At 48.0% G+C, this 21,543-nt stretch overlaps 1 protein-coding gene across 4 annotated transcripts in view; it reads right to left on the bottom strand.

Annotated features, from left to right (window-relative positions):
• The window catches only part of fhod1 (formin homology 2 domain containing 1), a 483,544-nt gene extending 465,945 nt beyond the window's left edge, over positions 1-17,599 (bottom strand). For all 4 annotated transcript variants that reach the window (XM_038806848.1, XM_038806847.1, XM_038806846.1 and 1 more), the window contains exon 1: positions 16,900-17,599. In XM_038806848.1, the coding sequence (XP_038662776.1) occupies positions 16,900-17,064 (165 nt within the window). In that variant the 5' untranslated portion in view covers positions 17,065-17,599. The remainder of the gene's footprint in view (positions 1-16,899) is intronic.
• Between the last annotated feature and the right edge of the window lie 3,944 nt (positions 17,600-21,543).

Below are 21,543 nucleotides of genomic sequence, written 5' to 3' on the forward strand. Positions count from 1 at the left end.
TTCAAAGGGCCCCTTCCCTCCACTGACTGAGACACGTACTTCCTGAACGTGGTCGATGAATACTCCTGATTCCCCTTCGCCATCCCATGCCCCGATATGGCATCTGCCACAGTCATTAAAGCCCTCAATAGCACCTTCACCCTGTTCGGTTTCCCCGTTTACGTCCACAGGGACTGGGGATCCTCCTTTCTGAATGATGAGCTGCGTCAGTTCCTGCTCAACAGGGGCATTGCCTTGAGCAGAACGACCAGTTACAACCCCCGGGGAAACTGGCAGGTGGAGAGGAAGAATGGATGGTCTGGAAGACGGTCCTGCTGGCCCTGCGGTCTAAAAATCTCCCGGTCTCCCGCTGGCAGGTGGTCCTCCCCGCGCACGCCACTCCATCCAATCACTACTCTGTACTTCGACTAATGAAACCCCCCATGAAAGTCTCCTTGTCTTCACTAGGAAGTTCACCTCCAGGGTTTCGCTCCCAACATGGCTGGCAGCTTCAGGACCCGTCCTCCTCCGTAAACACAGGCAGATCCACAAGAAGGACCCATTGGTCGAGAGGGTACAACTGCTGCATGCGAACCCGTAGTACGCCTACGTGGCGTACCCCGACGGCCGCCAGGACACGGTCTCCCTCAGGGACCTGGCACCAGCTGGATCCCCACACCACCCGACACCCCCCATCCAATTGCCCCGGCGCCACCCACACTCCCCCCAGCGCACCTCACTACAGCCCCCACCCCAGGACGATCCATCCTCCCACAGGTTCCACCCAGGGATGAAGATGAGGGCAACACACTCCCAGAGTTACAGGCGACCAAGCCAGCGCCTGCATCACCACCGGGACCGAGGCGCTCACATCTGAGGATCAAGGCACCCGACCGGCTAAATTTGTAAATTTTTACCAGACTTTAAACCTTAAATTCTCACAAACCTGTAAATAGTTTTCCACCACCCCCGCTGGACTCTTTTTTTAAACAGGAGGCGAATGTGGTAGTCACCACTGTTTGTATAATACTTGTATTGGAGGTAATACGGTAAGGCTCCTGTACTACAGGTATGGGGGTAGATCCCTGCCTGCTGGCTCCACCCAGTAGGCAGAGTATAAATGTATGTGCTCACCGAGCTGCTCCCATTTCTGGTAGCAGCTGCAGGAGGCTACACACCTCTGCTTAATAAAGCCTCGATTACTCTCTACTCTCGTCTCGTCATAATTGATAGTGCATCAGAGGGGTCTTTGATTATGCTGCCCGCTTTCCCCAGGCAGCGGGAGGTGGTTAGATGGAGTCAATGGATGGGAGGCAGGTTCGTGTGATGGACTGGGCTGTGTTCACGACTCTCTGAAGTTTCTTGCGGTCTTGGAGGGTGAATCCGGTCGGCTCCCAATTATAGGGGTTGGCAACGCAACTTATTTTATGTCTCGGTCACCTCAAGGCTGGGATAGAAGTTTAGGTTTCTCTCACCTTCTCCCCTTATACTTTCGACCTCTGGCACTCGGGGTGAATCCTCTCTACACTACCTCCAGTAATTCACTGTCTCCCTTACATCTTTTAGACCAGAAACAGAACTTAGCTGACCAAGTGTGATACAATTTCACAATGCCTCTCACTTTGACTCTACTGTCTTGGCTCTAGTTGAGCATAGAATTCATAAACACAGAAGTAGGCCATTTGGCCAATCAGGTATATGTATGCATTTATCCTCCACACAAGCCTCCCCCTGCACGATAATTATTTTGCTCCCTCGACTCTCCCTCCATTTTTCTCTATTTACTCGTGTCTCCATCAAAAATCTACTCAAGTGCTTCAGTGTCTCTGCTTCAACCAACAGTGAGTTCCATGTTCTTACTATTGTCTATGTAAAAGGAATTAATTCTAAATGTCATATTTAATCTGTTAGGAGCCATCATATATGTATACCCTCTCATTCTGGCCTCACCCAACAAAGCTTTCTATTTGCTTCAGTGATTGTTGCTCCAGTGTTTCAACATGTTGACCGTCAAACCTATTCACCCTCATAGAACATTCACGGAATAAATGCATTGTTCATATTTTTTCCTTATCTGCAGTACTTTACGCTTGCCTGCATTGAAGTACGTCTGTCATACTTCCGCTCACATAAATATTTTGGCCAGCTTTTTATTTGGATTTCCCAAGCTGCTTCCTAAGAATCAGTCTTTCCTCCTATTTTTGTATCATTCCCGCAACTGTGCGTGCTGGTGAAGGAAAAGACAGACTTGTATTAATATCACACCTTTCATAACCTCAGGATATTCCAAAATGCTCTCCAGCCTATTTTCTTGAATTGTAACCATTTTTAGAATGCAAGATGTGCAGCAGCCAATTTGCACACAATCAAACAGCAGTGGGGTAATGTCTGGATAATCTGTTTTTAATGGTGCTGGTTAAGGGATAAATGGCCAGGCCACCAAGGAGAACTCTTCTTCCTACGATGCCATGGGATATTTCATGTCCACCCGAAAGGGCTGACGGTACCTTGGATCTAATGTCTAATCTGAAAGGTGACACCTCCAATAGCGAATAATTACAACAGTCTACATTGCGTGTTCACAGGCCCAGCATTTCAGACATTGCGGGCAGAACAGAAAATTCAGCGGATCAGCAAAAGGTGCATTGACTTTTGGGATGGGGCCAGAAACCCCTGGCCCAAGTGTCTGGAACAGAGGCTAGAACGTGCAACGCAAGGCTAATTCCACTGAGCTGCTGTTGACACCCAATTAGGATAAATGTCTCCTGTCACATTGGTGAATTGGCAAACAACTTGACACACAACCTGTTAAAGTCCGACTGGCAGGGTACCTTTCAAATCAAGGGTAATTAGTAATCTCTATCCTACCATCTTTGATCTACCAGGTGCAAAGTGGGGAAACAAGTCATCTTGGTCTTCTATATTTCAGTCATTGAAACAGGATGCTCCTCATGTTATGGATCTTGGACCTATCCATTGGCAAAGCTTTGCCAAATTCACTTCCTCATGAAACAAAGACAAAATGACCATCTCCCAATGTCATGTAAAGTACCACAGTTGTGCTATATGTTAGCCTTCCAATCATATGGCAGTTTAAAAAAAAAAAAGAGTTTAGGCAAGAATCCACTTTTAAAACAATCACTCCCCTCCCCTCCGATTTCACTCCCCTCCACTTTCACTCCTTTCTGCCTTTACTTTATTTCTGCACTGACACCTCCAGCAATGGGAGAAAAGAAACCTAACAAAGGCGAAGGCTAGAAAATATTCTTGGTGAGAATCTTTGATGTTTTCTTGAATTGTTTTACGTGCATCATTTTAAGATAGGACGTGTTTTAATACCTATGCTAGAATTAGTTGTAGATTTTCTTCGGTGCCTCTCAAAAGCCAAACATCTATACTATCCAATTCAGTTGCAAGAGTTGGACAGTCCAGTTCAACGTTCAACAGAGGCCAGCAATGTCAAACCTTGGGCAAGGTACAAAAGAGGAATGGGCCACCGCCACAAGCAGTGGGCACCTTCTCTCAATCGAACATGGTCGACTAAAATTGTCGTCACTATTATGTCTACAAAGTACAACAGCAGACACACAAATTATTTACCTGAAAAATGGTTAGCTGTTCATTTATAGAAGCATTTGGAGAAAGCATTCTGAACTACTAAAGTTCAGTGTCTTTACAGAGAATATTTGATCTCTTCGACTAGCTTTGATTTCTTGAGGAAATTAGAGAACAGTTTTCCAGAGTAATTTTTTCCTGTATTTCATGCCTTATCCAAGAGATTAAAGAGCTGTTTGGAAGTCAGTGCGGAGAGAAGAAGTGTATTTTTGATGGCCCAGCATGGGTTCGGACTTGATATCTTATATCTTGCAAATATACCACAAGTTACCAGAGTGCAGTACAGGGGGTACTGATAGTTACAGGGGGTAAATGTGCTGGGAGCAATTTAAGGTGATAAATATTACACAAACATATTGCTACAACTGTTGAACATATTCGCTTAAGAAGTATTCCAGACAAACATTGATCGACTCTGGCAAACTTAACAAATCAGTATCAACAATAACAACACAAAGTGCATTGTTGCCACCGTTAAAAGGTACACCTCATGCTTGGTTGAAAGAAAAAAAAACATACAGTTTTAATTGAAATGGTGCTCTAAAGAGAAGGGTTGCATATCTCACAAAGGATTAGTCAGTCTATTTGGTACATGAGACATGCCATTACTTGCCTTACTCAGTCCCAAATTCCACAGAAGGAGCAAACACGATGCCCAACTCGGGTAAATATTTATTAAGTACAGCTGAAGTAAACATCAGAATTTAACTGTGAACTTTGATACATGTTGCGCCCTGATTGACTTTGTATAATGGACATTTAAAGAGACTGAGTTCAGATCTGTGCCAACACACAGCTGACTTTGGGCAATTTAACAAGACAAGTTCAAAGTGCTTTGGCGAGCGAGGTTTCCCAGGAACTCCTCGACGGCCACATTGGCGAGCTCCTGGCCACTGTGTAACTTAGTTACTTTTTTGTGCCCCTCACACTCACCCTTCAACCCCCACCTCCCATGCGCCCCCTCATCCCTCCTTTCACAGGCATTGCTCCCCTAAATGTATTTTATTCCAAACGAATATGAAAAGTTACAACATATAAACAATTCGGGAAACAAACTTCCCAACACACAACTATGCAGTTTATACAAATTTTTCCCCTTTCTCGCCCTCCCCCGTAACAATCAACTCTCAAACACGGTCAGGAACATCCCCCACCTTGCCTCAGAACCCTCCGCTGAACCCCTCAACTCTTATTTGATCTTTTCCAGTCGAAGACAAACATATAATTTACCCAGCGAGGCTGATACTCCCGGTGCCATTGCTGACCGCCACTCCAATAAAATTAGTCGCCGGGCAATCAGAGAGGCGAAGGCCACAACATCGGCCTTCTTCTTCTCCATCAGCTCCGGCTTCTCCGATATCCCAAATATGCCACCAAAGGGTCTGGCTCAACCGTTTTCCCCACTATCCTTGCCAGCGCCACAAACACTCCCGCCCAGACTCTCTCCAACCTTTCCCAGCCCCAGAACATAAGTGTGTGGTTTGCTGGTCCCCACCCACACTTCTCACATGCATCTGCCACCCCCTGAAAAAAAACACTCATTCTTGCCCATGTCGTATGTACCCTGTGTACGACCTTGAACTGTTATCAGGCTCATCCCTGTGCACAATGAGGTCACATTTACCATTCGTAATGCCTCACTCCATACTCCCCAGTTTATCTCCCCTCCCAGCTCCCCCTCCCACTTCACCACCCGCTCACCTCCTTGTTCTCCCAGCCACCTGTATGGGTCTCCGATCCTGCCCTCCCCTTCCACATCCGGAAGCAGCAGTTGCTCCAGCAGGGTGTACCTCGGAAACCTGGGGAATTCTTTCCAAACCTTCCGTGCGAAGTCCCTTATCTGCAGGTATCTAAACTCACTTCTTCTCGGGAGCTCTACCCTCTCCTTGAATTCATCTATACTGGCAAACCCTTCTTCCAGGTACAAATCCCTCATCTTAACCAGCCCCACTTCTCTCCATTTCCTATACATGCCATCTATCCCCCAGGCTCAAAACCATGGTTTTCACACAACGCCGTTAACTACCGACATCCCCTCCATCCTAAAATGCCTCCTCAGCTGGTTCCAGATCTTCACCGTGGACTGCACCACCGGGCTCCCCGAGGATCTGCTTGGTGCCATTGGCAATGCTGCCGTGACCATAGCCCTTAAACTGGATCCCCGACAGGATTGCCCCTCCATCCAAACCCATTCTACCCCTTCTCCTTCCCACCATCGCCACACCTTCTCCACGTTTGCTGCCCAATAGCAGGTTCAGCAATGCAAACCCTTCCTGCTGCCTTGCCTCTGTAACCGGGTTCTCTTAACCCTTAGCACCTTCCCTGCCCATACAAAGTCTGAAATAATTGTGTCCAGTTTCCGAAAGAAGACCTTCGCTATATAGATCAGGAGTGTCTGGAATATGAACAGGAACCTTGGCAGAATGTTAATCGTCACCACTTGGACTTTCCCTGCCAAAGTCAAGTGTAGCGTATCCCACCTCTTGAGATCCACCCTAGCCTCCTCCACCAGTCTTGTTAAATTCCATTTGTGAAGCATCCCCCATTCCCTCGATACCTGAATCCCCAGGTATTTAAACCTGTCTTTGGCCACCTTGGCATCCCCCCTAGATTGAGTCGCCGACCCAACCCGTTCACCGAGATCACTTTGCTTTTCCCTACATTTAACTTGTATCCTGAGAACGCCCCAAACTTCCCCAACAGGCCCGTGATCCTCTCCATGCTTTCCAGCGGGTCCGAGACACACAATAGTAGGTCGTCATCATAGAGCAACACCCACTTCTCCCTTCATCCCCTCGTAATCCCTTGCCACTCTGCTGACCCCTTAAGAGCCATTGCCAGGCTCTATAGCCAGTGCAAATAGCAGCGGCAACAGCAGGCACCCCTGCCTGGTTACCTTGTGTAGTTCAAAGTTCCATGAACTCATGTCATTGGCCCGCACACTCGTCCTTGGTGCCACATATAATCAGCGCACCCATGCCACAAACTTCAGCCCAAACCCCAACATTCTCAAACATTTATCATCACTCCACCCAGTCAAACACCTTCTCCGCATCCATGGACACCATTACGTCCAGTACCCAAGCTCCCAAAGGGGTCATAATCACATTTAACAGCCTCCTTATTTTGCTAGAAAGCTGCCTGTCCTTTACGAAGCCTGTTTGGTCCTCCGCAAAACATCCCTGGGACATAGCATTCCATCCTTCCTGCCACCATCTTAGCCAGCACTTTCACATCTGTATTTAACAGTGATATGGGCCTATATGACCCACATTCCAACAGGTCCTTCCCCTTTTTTGGCATTAACGTAACCATTGCCCGTGTCATTATTTCCAGCAGTTCCTCCTCATTATTATTATTCTCCAACCCCTCATTAAATACCCCCAAGTGATGTGGTGCCAGGTCTGTCATGAACTCCTTATAAAATTCTGCCAGGTAGCCATCGGGCCCTGGGACTTTCCCCAACTTCATACCCCTTACACTGTCCAATATCTCCCTCAGCCCCGGGGGCTCTTCTAGCGCCTGCCTCTTCTCTTTCTCCAGCTGTGGAAACTCCAGTTCATCTAAGAACCGTCCCATGTCTCTTTCTGAACCCCTCTTTCTCCCCCCCACCCCCCCCCCCCCCCCCCCCCCCCCCCCACCCCCGGATCCGGCTCGTCCTTATAATAACGCATAAACACCTCATTTATCTTTCCCGTCTCCGACACCACATCCCTTGCCCCAGTCCGTATCTTTAATATTTCCCTGGACGCGGCCTGTCTCCGTAGCTAATGTGTTAACATTCGACTCACTTTCTATCTGTATTCGTACTGCACTCCTTTCAAATTGCCTCTGTAATTCTTTCCTCCTCGCCAATCCCTCCGTGGTGGGCACCCTTGAGTACGCCCTATCTACCTCCACTATCTCGTTCATTAGCTGTTCACCTTCCTCCCTCCTTTTCCTATCTGCAGGAGCCTTGAATGAAATAATTTCCCTTTGGACAACCATCGCTTTTAGCACTTCCCAAAAAAGTGGTCGCTGACACCTCTCTGTTTTGGTTCAATTCTACATAATCTTTTTTTTAAATAAATTTAGATTATCCAATTATTTTTTCCAATTAAGGGGGCAATTTAGTGTGGCCAATCCACCTACTCTGCACATTTTTGGATTGTGGGGGCGAAACCCATGCAGACATGGGGAGAATGTGCAGACTCCACACGGACAGTGACCCAGAGCCGGGATCGAACCTGGGACCTCAGCGCCGTGAGGCAGCTGTGCTAACCACTAGGCCACCGTGCTGCCCCAATTCTACATAATCTTTAACCAGAACCTGCACTTTGTCACAAAACCCTCTATCTGCTGAATTGAGCCTCCACCCCGGCCTCTGCTCCCGTTCCGAGCATTGCTCCCCTCAGCCCCTGACCCATGGCAGTACCACCCTGGCACCCAGACATCCTGGGCACTGCCATCCTGGCAGTGCTCCTGCCAGCACCAAGGGGAAGAGCCAGAGTGCCACCCTGTCATGTTGCTGAGCACCCCGGGGCCTCCAATGGTCTGGGAGACCCCCCACAGGTGCTGTTCAGCATGGTGCATGTTTGTTTAACCAGGAAACATCATTGCTCGCGGGACCTCTCGCAGGTGATCTGGTTAGATCCCAGGAGGCTGTTAGATACGGCAGCCATCTCGTTAATGAAATGGAGATTGGCTTTTAATCAGTGATTATTTGTTTCTTGCCATGCTAGGCAAGATCCGGAATCCACCAATGGGAGCGAGCCTGTTAGATCGCAAACAGTTTGCCTCCAGTCGGGTTCCCGATTTAGCTCGCTCCCGTGATCTAACCAGCTCGCACAGATTCACACCAGGCACAACAAAGCCATTAAATTGCATCCTTTATTCTTGACCTCAGTAGCAACCACTTGCATCATTTAAGAGAAGGCAGTGACGCAGTGGTCAATGGATTAGTAATCCAGAGACCAAGGTAAATTCTCCGGTGACCTGGATTCAAATCCCACCATGGCAAATGTGCATTCAATAAAAATCTGGAATTAAAAAATCCTGTGATGACCAAAAAACAATTGCCAATTGTCATTAAAAAAAAGTCATTTGGTTCACTAATACCCTTTAGGGAACAAGAGCTGTCACCCTTATCTGGTCTGGCCTATATGTGACTACAGCAGAGCAATATGGTTGACTCTTAAATGGCCTCAGGGATGTGCAATAAGTGCTGGCGTAGCCAGCGACTCCCACAACCCGTGAACAAATTTTTAAAAATCATATCAGAGATCTCTCCACAAATGGCACCACCAACTGGGTAACTGTCATGTCTTCCAGGTGATGGGATTTGGTTGCACCCCACATGTTCAGGCACTGCATTAAGATCATGGGAAGGAAGGCAGCAGGTTATGTCTTCCCTTCCTTCGTCCAGGAAGGCAGGGACCAATTGTACTTCTCCCACTAACTAACTTGGTACAGGTCAAGTCAGAGATTGAAGTCAAGGTCTTTTTGTCCTGGATAATTCAATATCACACATGACAGAGTTCAAACCGCTTCAAGTGACTGATTATAATATGGCTAAGTTCCCTCTTGTTGGAGATGATCGTTGTTCGGCACTTGTGTTGCGTGAATGTTGTTTGCCACTTATCTGCCCAAGTCTGAATTATAAAATCACTAACTGATCCTCTGTTCCCAGTGTACATGTACAGTGTACATTGAGGAGGGTGGGAATATATCACAAATTTAGTGCAAATATAACAGGGTGCTGTTAATTTAATGAGGGAATCACCTTTTGTGTAGGTTTGTAGATAATTTCCAGGAAAATGTGGTTTAACCACTTTATTTCAGGTACCAATTTGTAACATTCAGACTAGGGCAGATAAGTGGCAAACAACATTCACGCAACATAAGTGCCGAACAACGATCATCTCCAACAAGAGGGAATTTAGCCATCTCACCATGATATTCAATGGCATTACCTATACTGAATCTTCCATTGCCAACATCCTGGGGGTTGGCCTTTGACCAAAAACTTAACTGTGCCAGCCATATAAAAACTGTGGCTATAAGAGCACAACAGGGGCTGGGAATCATGTGGCGAGTGACTCAACCCCGATTCCTCAGAGCCATCCAAATCTACAAGTCACAAGTTAGGAGCATTATGTAATACTATCCATTGCTTGGATGAGTGCAGCTCCAACAACTCTAATGAAGCTTGACATCATCCAGGACAAAGTACCCGTGTGATTGTGACTCCATCACCACCGTAAACTTTCACTCCCGGCACCATCAATCCACAGTGGCAGCAGACTGCACTATCCAAAAGATCCACTGCAGCAACTCACCAAGGCTCCTTCAACAGCGTCTTCCAAACCTACAACCTGTACCACCTCAGAGGGCAAGGGTAGCACATGTATGGGAACACCACCACCTGTAAGTCCTCTCCAAGTCATTCACCACCCTGACTTGGAACATTATCACCGTACCTTCGCTCTCATAAAGTAAAAATCCTGGAATACCCCTCCCAAACACTATAAGTGTGCTTACAACGTATCAACTGCAGTAGTTCACAAAGGCATCTCACTACCATCTTCACAAGGGCAGTTAGGGATGGGGAACAAATGCTGATTTGTTCAAGCCCGCAATATCCACATCCCAAGAATGTTTTTTTTTTAAACTGAGTACCCTTAGCAGAGGGATTAATAAATGTGTATCATTCTAAAGTATTCAGCAGAAGGATTACTGCAAAGTGGAGTTTTGTTCCACCCAGGAAGTAGGTAGAGCTTGCGTATTAACTTTCTATAAAATAACTTTAATGCAATAAAATGCCTCAAGGCTCTTCACTGAAGTTTTATAAAGCAAAATATGATGGTGTTGCAACCTACATGGTAATGGACCAAGAGCTGGAAAGTGGAATGAGGACAGATAGCTCTTCCGCAGCCAGCACAAGCACAATGGGTCAAATGGCCTCCTTTGGTGCTGAAAATGTTCTGCTTCTATGTTTCTTAAAGACAGCACAGTGCTCTAAAAACTCTGCACCCTCCTCTTGTTATGAGAAAGCAGCAGAGGTTTGCATGCACATAACACACTTGCTCCTTGGCCTCCAACTACCCATAGCAGAATAGTCAGCTCTAATCTAATGTGAGAAATTTAAAAGCAGTTCATTTAGTTTATTTGTGGTCACAATGATACCAAAGTTGAGGCTCTCTCTTCTGGCTTGATTTACAATTTTCACGGTCTGATTCTAGTTATGTTCACCATCTTACATCCGTGCATCATAAAAACCACTAGCAGCAAGATGTGAACCTGTTTGAAGGTTAGAAACTAGTCTTGACAACAATGTTTATGGGTCCACAAATATATTGATGATACACAGTTGCTAATTATAGAAGGGCACTAATGACAGAAAGGCACTGGCCAGCAAATAGGACAGATTATTAGTGTGGCTAAAGTATTATATCAGAAGTACAAAGCACTACCTCATAAGAGGAGGGACATTGAATCACACTTGACAGCAAGCAGCCCACTCAACCATTTTATCACAGGTAAGTGCCATGGGAAACAGTTGTATTCCAGGGGATGGGTGAGGAAAGTCACCTTGGCTATTTACAACACCACATAATTCTGAACAAAACGGTCAAGAGCCAGAAGCAGGTTACATTATCTCTTCCAGTATGGTGCATAGAGAGCGAAACAAAGAAAAAGACTTGTAGTTATATGTCACAATGGGTTTTACTGCTAATAAATACTTTATAAGCATAGTCACTATTAGAAAGTAGGAAACACAGCAGTCAATTGCACTTGGCAAGGTCCCAGAAATAGCAATGAATGAATGAATAGTTATATTGATGTTGACTGAATGATAAAGATTGGTTTGGACACCCTGGGAACTTCCTTGCTCTTTCTTCAAATGGTGGCATAAGGTGTTTACATTCCTCTGGGGGTACAAACATACTTCCGTTTAATAGCACAGCCAAACAGCAATACCTCTGACAGTGCAGCACTTCTTCAGTACTGCACTGAACTGCTCCCAATGAACAACCTGAGTACAGTGCTCTTTAAGAGGGCCGGTGTAGCCTTGATGGACCGAATGCCTCCTTATGCAATGTAGGGATTCTATGATTATGTTCTTTTTACTTTAGAGTGCCCAATTCATTTTTCCAATTAAAGGGCAATTCAGTGTGTTCAATCCACCTACATCTTTGGGTTGTGGGGACGATACCCATGCAAACACGGGGAGAATGCACAAACTCCACACGGACAGTGACCCAGAGCTAGGATCCAACCTCGGACCTCGGCGCCGTGAGATGCAGTGCTATATGATAATGTTTTTGGGCAAGTGTTTAAAAAAAAGCCCAGGAGCATGGAAGTGATTCCACAGGAAAACAATGGGCCGGATTCTCCAGTCGCCAATGCCGAAATTGCATTCAGCGAACGACCAGAGAATCCAAATTCCTGGCGAAGGGCGATGTGCCATCCCTTCCAAAGCGATGTACTCTACAAGTACGCCGTGCCACGTATCGACAGCCTCAGGCCATTGCGTGGGTCTCTCATGGTTTCACCCATCGGAAACTCAGCGTTGCGGCTGCGGACTCAGTCCAGCTTTGCCACAGTCGGGGGAGGGCCGATCCGCGGGCAGGTGGGGACATTATTCAGAGCTCGGGGCACTGTGGAGGGGTAGTCCACAAGGGGCAGACTATTTCTTTTTTTTTTAAATAATTTTTATTGGAATTTTTTACAGAAAATATAAAAATATAACAACAAGTATAGCAACAAGCAGTAATATGCAACTAACAGCCCCATAACACCCACAATTCTCCCCATACCGTAACATCACATGTATCACACTCCCCCCACACCACACCCCCCCCCAACAAGAGAACTTAACCATAAATTAAAATTAAATAAATCAAATTTAAATAAAATAAGCAAACATAATCAACTTCCCCCCACCCCCCCAACCCCCCCGGGTTGCTGCTGCTACTGTCCCAGTACCCTATCATTGAGCCAGAAAGTCGAGGAAAGGTTGCCACCGTTTAAAGAACCCTTGCACCGATCCTCTCAGGGCGAATTTAACCTTCTCAAGGTTAATGAAGCCCGCCATGTCATTGATCCAGGTCTCCACGCTTGGGGGCCTCGCGTCCTTCCACTGTAGCAAAATCCTTCGCCGGGCTACTAGGGACTCAAAGGCCAGCACACCGGCCTCTTTCGCCTCCTGCACTCCCGGCTCTACCCCAACCCCAAAGATCGCGAGTCCCCATCCTGGCTTGACCCTGGATCCCACCACCCTTGACACCGTCCTCGCCACCCCCTTCCAGAACTCCTCCACTGCCGGGCATGCCCAGAACATATGGGCATGGTTCGCTGGACTCCCCGAGCACCTGACACACCTATCTTCACCCCCAAAGAACCTACTCATCCTCGTCCCAGTCATGTGGGCCCTATGCAGCACCTTGAATTGGATGAGGCTAAGCCGCGCACACGAGGAGGAAGAATTTACCCTCTCCAGGGCATCAGCCCATGTCCCGTCTTCGATCTGTTCCCCCAGTTCCCCCTCCCACTTCGTTTTCAGCTCCTCTACTGACGCCTCTTCCACCTCCTGCATAAGCTTGTAGATATCGGATATCTTCCCCTCCCCGACCCAGACCCCCGAGAGCACCCTGTCACTCACCCCCCTCGCGGGGAGCGCAGGGAATCCCTCCACCTGCCGTCTAGCAAATGCCTTTACCTGCAGATATCTAAACATGTTTCCCGGCGGGAGCCCAAATTACTCCTCCAACTCCCCCAGGCTCGCAAACCTTCCGTCGATAAACAGGTCCTTCAGCTGTCTAATGCCCGCTCTATACCATCCCCGAAATCCCCCATCCATGTTCCCCAGGACGACCCTATGGTTCCCCCTTAACGGAGCCTCCATCGAGCCCCCCACTTCTCCCCTATGTCGCCTCCACTGCCCCCAAATCTTGAGGGTAGCCGCCACCACCGGACTCGTGGTATACCTCGTGGGAGGGAGCGGCCACGGCGCCGTTACCAGGGCCCCCAGGCTTGTATCCCCACAGGACGCTCTCTCCATCCGTTTCCATGCTGCCCCCTCCCCCTCCATCACCCACTTACGCACCATCGACACGTTGGCCGCCCAGTAGTACCCCGAGAGGTTGGGCAACGCCAGCCCCCCCCCCCATCTCTACTCCGCTCCAAGAAGACCCTCTTCACCCTCGGGGTGCCATGCGCCCAAACAAATCCCATGATGCTGCTGGTCACCCTTTTAAAAAAGGCCCTAGGGATAAAGATGGGCAAGCACTGGAAGAGGAACAAGAACCTCGGGAGAACCGTCATTTTGACGGATTGCACTCTGCCCGCCAGCGATAGCGGCACCATGTCCCACCTTTTAAATTCCTCCTCCATCTGTTCCACTAGTCTGGTGAAGTTAAGCTTATGAAGAGCCCCCCAACTCCTGGCCACCTGCACCCCCAGGTACCTGAAACTCTTCACTGCCCTCCTGAAGGGGAGCCTCCCAATTCCCTCCTCCTGATCTCCCGGGTGCACTACAAATACCTCGCTCTTTCCTAAGTTCAGCTTATAACCCGAGAAGCCCCCAAATTCCGCTAACAGCTCCATCACCCCCGGCATTCCCCCCTCTGGGTCCGCCACATATAACAGCAGGTCGTCCGCATACAGCGATACCCGATGCTCCTCCCCACCCCGCACCAGACCCCTCCACTTCCCTGACTCCCTCAACGCCATGGCCAGCGGTTCAATCGCCAGTGCAAAGAGCAGGGGGGACAGGGGACACCCCTGCCTGGTCCCACCCCTGCCTGGTCCCACGATAAAGCCTAAAATACTCCGATCTCCTTCCATTTGTGACTACACTCGCCATCGGCGCCGCGTAAAGCAGTCTCACCCATTTGATGAATCCCTCCCCAAATCCAAACCTCTCCAGCACCTCCCACAGGTACCCCCACTCAACTCTATCAAACGCTTTCTCTGCGTCCAGCGCCACCACTATCTACGCCTCCCCCTCCACTGCCGGCATCATGATAACATTGAGCAGTCTCCGCACATTCGTGTTGAGCTGCCGCCCCTTGACAAATCCTGTCTGATCTTCATGAATTACCTCTGGCACACAATCCTCTATCCTGGTAGCCAGGATCTTCACCAGCAACTTAGCGTCTACGTTAAGGAGCGAGATAGGCCTATACGATCCGCACTGCAAGGGGTCCTTATCCCGTTTTAAGATCAAAGAGATCAGTGCCCGCGACATCGTCGGGGGGCAAAGCCCCCCCCCTCCCACACCTCATTGAAAGTTCGCACCAGCAGGGGACCCACCAGGTCTGCATATTTTTTGTAAAATTCTGCCGGGAACCCGTCCGGCCCCCTGGCCTTACCTGACTGCATTTGCCCGATCCCCCTGACTAGCTCCTCCAACTCTATCGGCGCCCCCAGCCCCTCTACCACCCTCTCTTGAATCCTTGGGAAACATGGCCTGTTCATGAAGCTCTCCATCCCCTCTCTCCCCCTCAGAGGTTCCGACCGGTACAATCCCTCGTAAAAGTCCCTAAAGACCCCGTTAAGGGGGCAGACTATTTCATGGGACGGGTCTGCGGGTAGCCTCAGCCATATTGCACAGCGCAGCAGCTGCAGGCCGCCACCATGCACATGCGCGACCACGGTCCCAGCAATTCTCCATGGCGTATCAGCAGCTAGACCCAGGTGCTCTACGCTGCCGTCCTGCTAGCCCCCAGCAAAACGGGGAATCGGTGGCTGTTTTGAGCCAGTTTTCCTGTTCCCACTGTTCCCAAACCGGCATGGAGACATAGCCCCAGAATTGGAGAATCCTGCCCAATATATTTTTGCACATCAGTGTCATTCTTTTATCAACAGTCCTGTGGGATCGTACAATTTACAGTGTAGAAGGAGGCCATTCAGCCCATCGAGTCTGCACGAGCCCCAGGAAAGAGCACCCTACTCAAGTCCACACCTCCACCCTATCCCCATACCCAGCAACCCCACCTAAACTTTTTGGACACCAAGGGCAATTTTTTTTTAGCATGGCCAATCCACCTAACTTGCACATCTTTGGACTGTGGGAGGAAACCCATGCAGACACACGGGGAGAATGTGCAGACTCCGCAAAGACAGTGACCCAAGCTGGGAAAGAGAACCTGGGTCCCTGGAGCTGTGAAGCAATAGTGCTAACCACTGTTCTACCATGCTGCCCACATATATTCACCATTTGGTTATTAAAAAGATTCCTTGCATATCACCATTGGGCCAGGAAATGACAGTCTAGCCCTGCCACTCATACATTTAAAAAAAACATTGATATGGGACTGGAGTCACATATAAATCAGACCAGGTGAGGATGGCAGGCTTCCATTCCAAAAGGACTTGACTGAAACAGTTGGGAGTTTATAACAGTCTCCCAAACTTCATGGAAACTATTACTGATATCAAAGTGAAATTAAATTCTCAAACTGTCAAAATGAGATTTAACTCATATTTTGGGCATGAGATAGCGTGTAATCCAATATTGTACCATCCTATTCACTATCTCGAACGACAGCAGGATCTTACGTACTGATTAATGCCAGAAGCTTTAAGTAACATTAGCAAATTGGTGCTGACATCAGAGGGAGACAATTCACACTATCACTTACACAGGAGGCATTTGATTCCAGCCGCCAGTCCTCAATGTATGAACATTAATAAGTTTTAAAGGGGTCCACAATTATCTTGGAGGAGAGGACCCTCCAATAATTCAACAAAGCTGCACATTTCAACACAGGAGAGTGTAAAAGAATCAAGGGGTAGAATTGGAAACCACATTAGCCTGAAGAATACCCCCTTCAAAACAAGTCTGACAGATGCTGTCTGCTGGAACTTTTGAAACGGTAATTGCACATTCCTGAATGTCCAAACAATTTTGGAATACCTGAGGAAAGGGGGAAAAATCCCTTTAATGTTAAGTGTTTATGAACATTGACGCCACCTCGACGTTCAGAAGGAGCCCAACGTCCAATGAGAGGAAGCCATTTAAAACTTAAAATCGGATGGCACTTTAAAAAAAAACACGTTATTTGAGGATATGAAACTTTTGATCCCGGATTGACAATGAAAGAAACTCGAGTCAGAAAGCCCCGGGGCCGGAGGCGAGGATTAACCCTTTCCCTCCACACACCTGTGAGAATGTGGAGCACTTTTACTGCACGCAATGTTGGGGGGGGGGAGGGGTTACATTTTTTCCCCACAAGTGTTCAATGATTTGTCCAAAAAGCAGAGAGAAGTCGACCACGAGACATCTTCCCGCCTCACAATGAAGTAGTTGGAAAGACTCACCTTCAGTGGGGAATCCAGCAGCTTGTGAACGCCTGCCACTTGGGCTATTAAAGGGATATTCTCGTGGAAATTATAAATCGGCGGTCTCCTGGGTTCGGGGAAGTTGGTGCAGACGAACGGGTCCATGTCATCCAGATACTGCACCCTGCACATTACCGTCGCCATGGTCCCTGAATTAAATCCGCAGCCGCCTTCCTCCTGGCTCCTCTTCTGCTACAGGGCCAGCCAGTAAACCAGCGGGAGCTAGGGGGGAGGGAAGTGCCACTCAGTTTGGCGGCCGTATGAAAAGTTGCCCCGGGTTCTACACGCTGCCCTTTGCAGCAGATGCTCGTTAGCATTGAACAGATTGGAAGGACGAGACGGACCAGGAAGTAAAGAGTCAGTCATGCAGCAGCGTAAAAAGGGGAGGACGGCTCCCTGAGCCTGTGTGTCACTGTCTACACTCACAATTGCCCTCCTCTTCACATCTCGGGCAGCTGGCAGGCTCGTGATGTTTTTTTAAATTTAGCTTGTGTTGCTATTGTGACCGGCAGTCTGAAAATAAACAAGGCGCCGAGTCCAACAAGCCTGTTGCGTCCCCAGCTCCGTGGTAAATAATGAGTCATTGAGCGATGTTAAAGAATAACTGCGTGCGGCTGGAACTTCCCTCGGTGCCTCGGGAGTCCTACCTCAACCGGCAAGAGTCCATCCTTCAATTGAGGCACCGAAACTTGTGGGACAGAGAGGATGTATGTAAGAGGAGATGGGTGTTCTCCCGGTGTCCCGACCAACTATCCTTTCAACAATACCGCCAAAAACATTTGATCATTCACCTACTCGATCTTTGTGAGATCTGGCTCTGCACACAATATTGTTCCCACATCATTGCATTCAATAAATTAATGTAAATGAAGCAGTCTGAGTTTTGTTTTTAAAACTGTGATAAGAAACTCGAGAAATGCAATTTTTTTCCGGTCAGCTGTTATTTTTTTAAGTTTGTGCCATTTTTCTTATTTTTAAATATCGTAACGTGGAGACTATTATGAGAATGCCGGTGTTTTGGATGTTTATTATCCCAGGTATCCTGACTCTCCCCTTCTTTCTAGAAATGACTGGTCATCGCCCTGTCAACTCCATAATTAAAATGAAGTTAACAGTTTAAGTGCAATGCCCTTTCCACATCTCGCTATCGCCACCCCCATCCCGCTGAATATTTAATGCTGATTATTATAAATCCACATCTCCACATCATGATTATTATAGAGTTCACTTAAACTTCAAACTGTGACTTTTTAAGTTTTTTTTTAGAAAGGTCAGCATGGTGAGTTTAGACATTTCGATTAGGAGGCACGGTGGCACAGTGGTTAGCGCAGTTGCTTCACAACACCAGCCTCCCAGGTTCGATTCTGGGCTTGGGTCACTGTCTGTGTGGAGTCTGCACATTCTCCCTGTGTCTGCCTGGTTTCCTTCCACAAGTCCTGAAAGACATGCTGTTAGGTGAATTGGACATTCTGAATTCTCCCTCTGTGTACCGAACAGGCGTTGGAGTGTGGCGACTAGGGGACTTTCACAGGAACTTTATTGCAGTGTTAATGGACGCCTACTTGTGACTACGAATTGAGATTATTATTATTCCTGGTTATCCTATTGAATGCACGTTATTGGGACAGTTCCATCGTTGCACGTTTATAAAGATGTTCAGAATAGAATCCTATTTCACTTCTGAGTAGGGCAGCACTCAATCCTAACTAGTGTAATCTACCCGTGACTGTATAATTCACCCTATGTGATTTACAGGTAATGTTCCATGAAGTGGTTTAGCAAGCCGAACAGTTCTAAAAACCAATCATGATATAAGAAGGCCCATTGCCACCTTGTCAAGATAATGAGTGGTGGCTAAGAATTGAAGCATTGCCCGGGTCACCCACAACCTGTGAACAACCTTTCTTTAAAAATAACAAAAACAGGAAGCGCTGGGAAAACTCACTGGTAGCATCTGTGAGAGAGAGAGAGAAAGAGGAGTTAACCTTTCACTCCAATATGACTCTTCTCCCAGTCATCGGGCTCGAAACGTTACCTCTGTTTATCTCTCCACAGCTGCTAGCAAACCTGCTGAGCTTTTCCAGCGCTTTTTGTTTTTGTTTAATATTTCCAGCAAAGGTAATATTTTGTTTTTAAAATGTCATTAGTTAATCAGCTCTCTCAGAAAGTTGATCATAAGTTGATATATATGTTTCAGAGATTCTGCACTTTGTGACTCAGTGAGTTAGAGGCCAGGAAGGTCTGTGATCCCTGGTCGGTGCTGACCACAACCTCAACACCTCTGGTTGGGTTGGGCCAAGTTGCCTGGAGTTTTTCTGGTATCTAGTGACCCCTGCTGGGAGGTATTAGACTTGGCTGTAGTGCGCTTTTTGCTCAAATTGCCAGTAAAAAACGTGGTATGAAATAATCTAAATATTAGCCCCTTGTACAATGGACCGGAGGGTGGCTGATGCACAAGTAATTGTAACAAAATAACTTGCATTTACACAGCACATTTCATGACATAAGGACATCCCAACCAAATGGAGTACTTTTTGAAGTGTCATGAAGTTGGCAGTAATAAAGTACGCACAAAAATAAGCCAATTTGAACACAACAATATCCCAAAAATGGCAACTAAATAAATAAGCAGACAATATTTTTTGTGATTTAAAAATTATAGAAAATGCTGGAAAATCTCAGCAGGCTTGACAGCATCTATCAACGAGAACAGAGCCAAAGTTGTTCGTCAGAACTGCTCTGAAGCCTTTCGTGAGCACTGGTCAGTGAGTGACTTTTTAATGTTTTTAAATTTTTACATAGAATACACAATCAGTAAGGATAACTGTGCCAATTACAATGTACATGTCATTTTTCTTTGCATTGATTCCCACCCCCTCCCCTCCCCTTAGTTGTTTCAGGGTCCTTTCCTGGGCTCTTCATCGTACAATGGATAGTTAACTGCTATTTACAGAGCCCTCGCCTTCTCTCCAACCCCCTTTTGTTGTCGGCCTCTCCCCTTTCTCTTTCTCCCCCACTCCCCCCTCTGTGTCGGTTGTTTTCCGGCCTCCCCCTCCATTTTTCTGTAGCCCCCTCCCCCCACCCTTTCCTGTCTTCCCTGCAGTCCCATTGGCTCCTGCATCCCCCCTCCCCCCCATTCTATTGGCTGTTGGCTTCAAACAGGTCCTGGAACAAGTTGATGAATGGCCTCCACGCTTTGTGTAAACCATCCTCTGACCTTCGGATGGTGAACTTGGTCTTCTGCAGGTGGAGAAATTCCTATAGGTCTGGCAGCCTGTCTGCAGCTGTGTGTGGTGCTGCTGATCACCAGGATTCTCCGGCAGGCAATTAGAGAGGCAAAGGAAAGGGTGTCGGCCCTCTTCCCCATGAATAGTTCTGGTTGGTCCGATACCCCGAAGACTGCCACTCTTGGGCACAGCTCCACCTTCACCCCCACAACCTTGGACAAACTCGACAAGTCTGGGACATGCCCAGAACATGTGGTTGTGGTTGGCTGGGCCTCCCTGGCCCCATTCACATTTGTCCTCCAGCTCCAGGAAAAACCTGCTCATTCGGGTTCTTGTCAGGTATGCTCTGAGCACCACTTTCAGCTTAGCCTTGCACATGTCTCACGGCCTCACGGTAGCATGGTGGTTAGCATCAATGCTTCACAGCTCCAGGGTCCCAGGTTCGATTCCCGGCTGGGTCACTGTCTGTGTGGAGTCTGCACGTCCTCCCCGTGTGTGCGTGGGTTTCCTCCGGGTGCTCCGGTTTCCTCCCACAGTCCAAAGATGTGCGGGTTAGGTGGATTGGCCATGCTAAATTGCCCGTAGTGTAAGGTTAATGGGGGGATTGTTGGGTTACGGGTTACGTGGGTTTAAGTAGGGTGATCATTGCTCGGCACAACATCGAGGGCCGAAGGGCCTGTTCTGTGCTGTACTGTTCTATGTTCTATATGGAGTGCAGTTGGCCGTGCACAGTGCTTTGCTCCAGAGTCCCCACTCTATTTCCATCCCTTGCTCTTCCTCCCAATTTTCCCATGTCTCGTCCAGTGGGAGCGCATCCCTTCCAAGACCCGTCCGTACATGTCCCCAGTTTCCAGACTGTCCGTGTGCAGTCTCGCATTGTGCTTCTTAGTGTTCGTGGGCATGTAGTCGTCTCCTTGTGGAGAAAGTTTTTGACCCGCAGATGTCGGAGTTTGTTCCCGTTTGGTAGGTCCAGTCTCTCTCCATTCTCTCCTCTAAAGTCGTTAGCCTGTAACCCGTGTAAAAGTCCCTAAACATCAGTGTCTCTCTCTCTCTCTTCCCCCCCCCCCCCCCCCCCCCCACCTTCCTGTCTCCATCTCTTGAAGGTGGTGCCGAACATGGCTGGTGTAAACCTATGGTTGCCGCCGATGATGGACACCTCGGTCAGACCAAAATGTTACCTCATCTGGTTCCAGGATCGCTCCCACCACTGGGCTTGTTGAGTGTTTTGGCGGGGATGGGGGCGCTGCCGTGGTGAGGACCTGGAGGGTTGTTCCTGCACAGGAGCTCTCCTCCATCCTCACCCATTCTGTGTCTGGATTCTTCACCCATCCCCTCACTCTATCTTCCCATGGCTGCCGGTGGTAATATTGCAAGTTAACACCCCGCCCACCACCAT

This window comes from Scyliorhinus canicula, chromosome 9 (genome assembly GCF_902713615.1).
Source record: "Scyliorhinus canicula chromosome 9, sScyCan1.1, whole genome shotgun sequence".
Classification (NCBI taxonomy): Eukaryota; Metazoa; Chordata; class Chondrichthyes; order Carcharhiniformes; family Scyliorhinidae; genus Scyliorhinus; species Scyliorhinus canicula.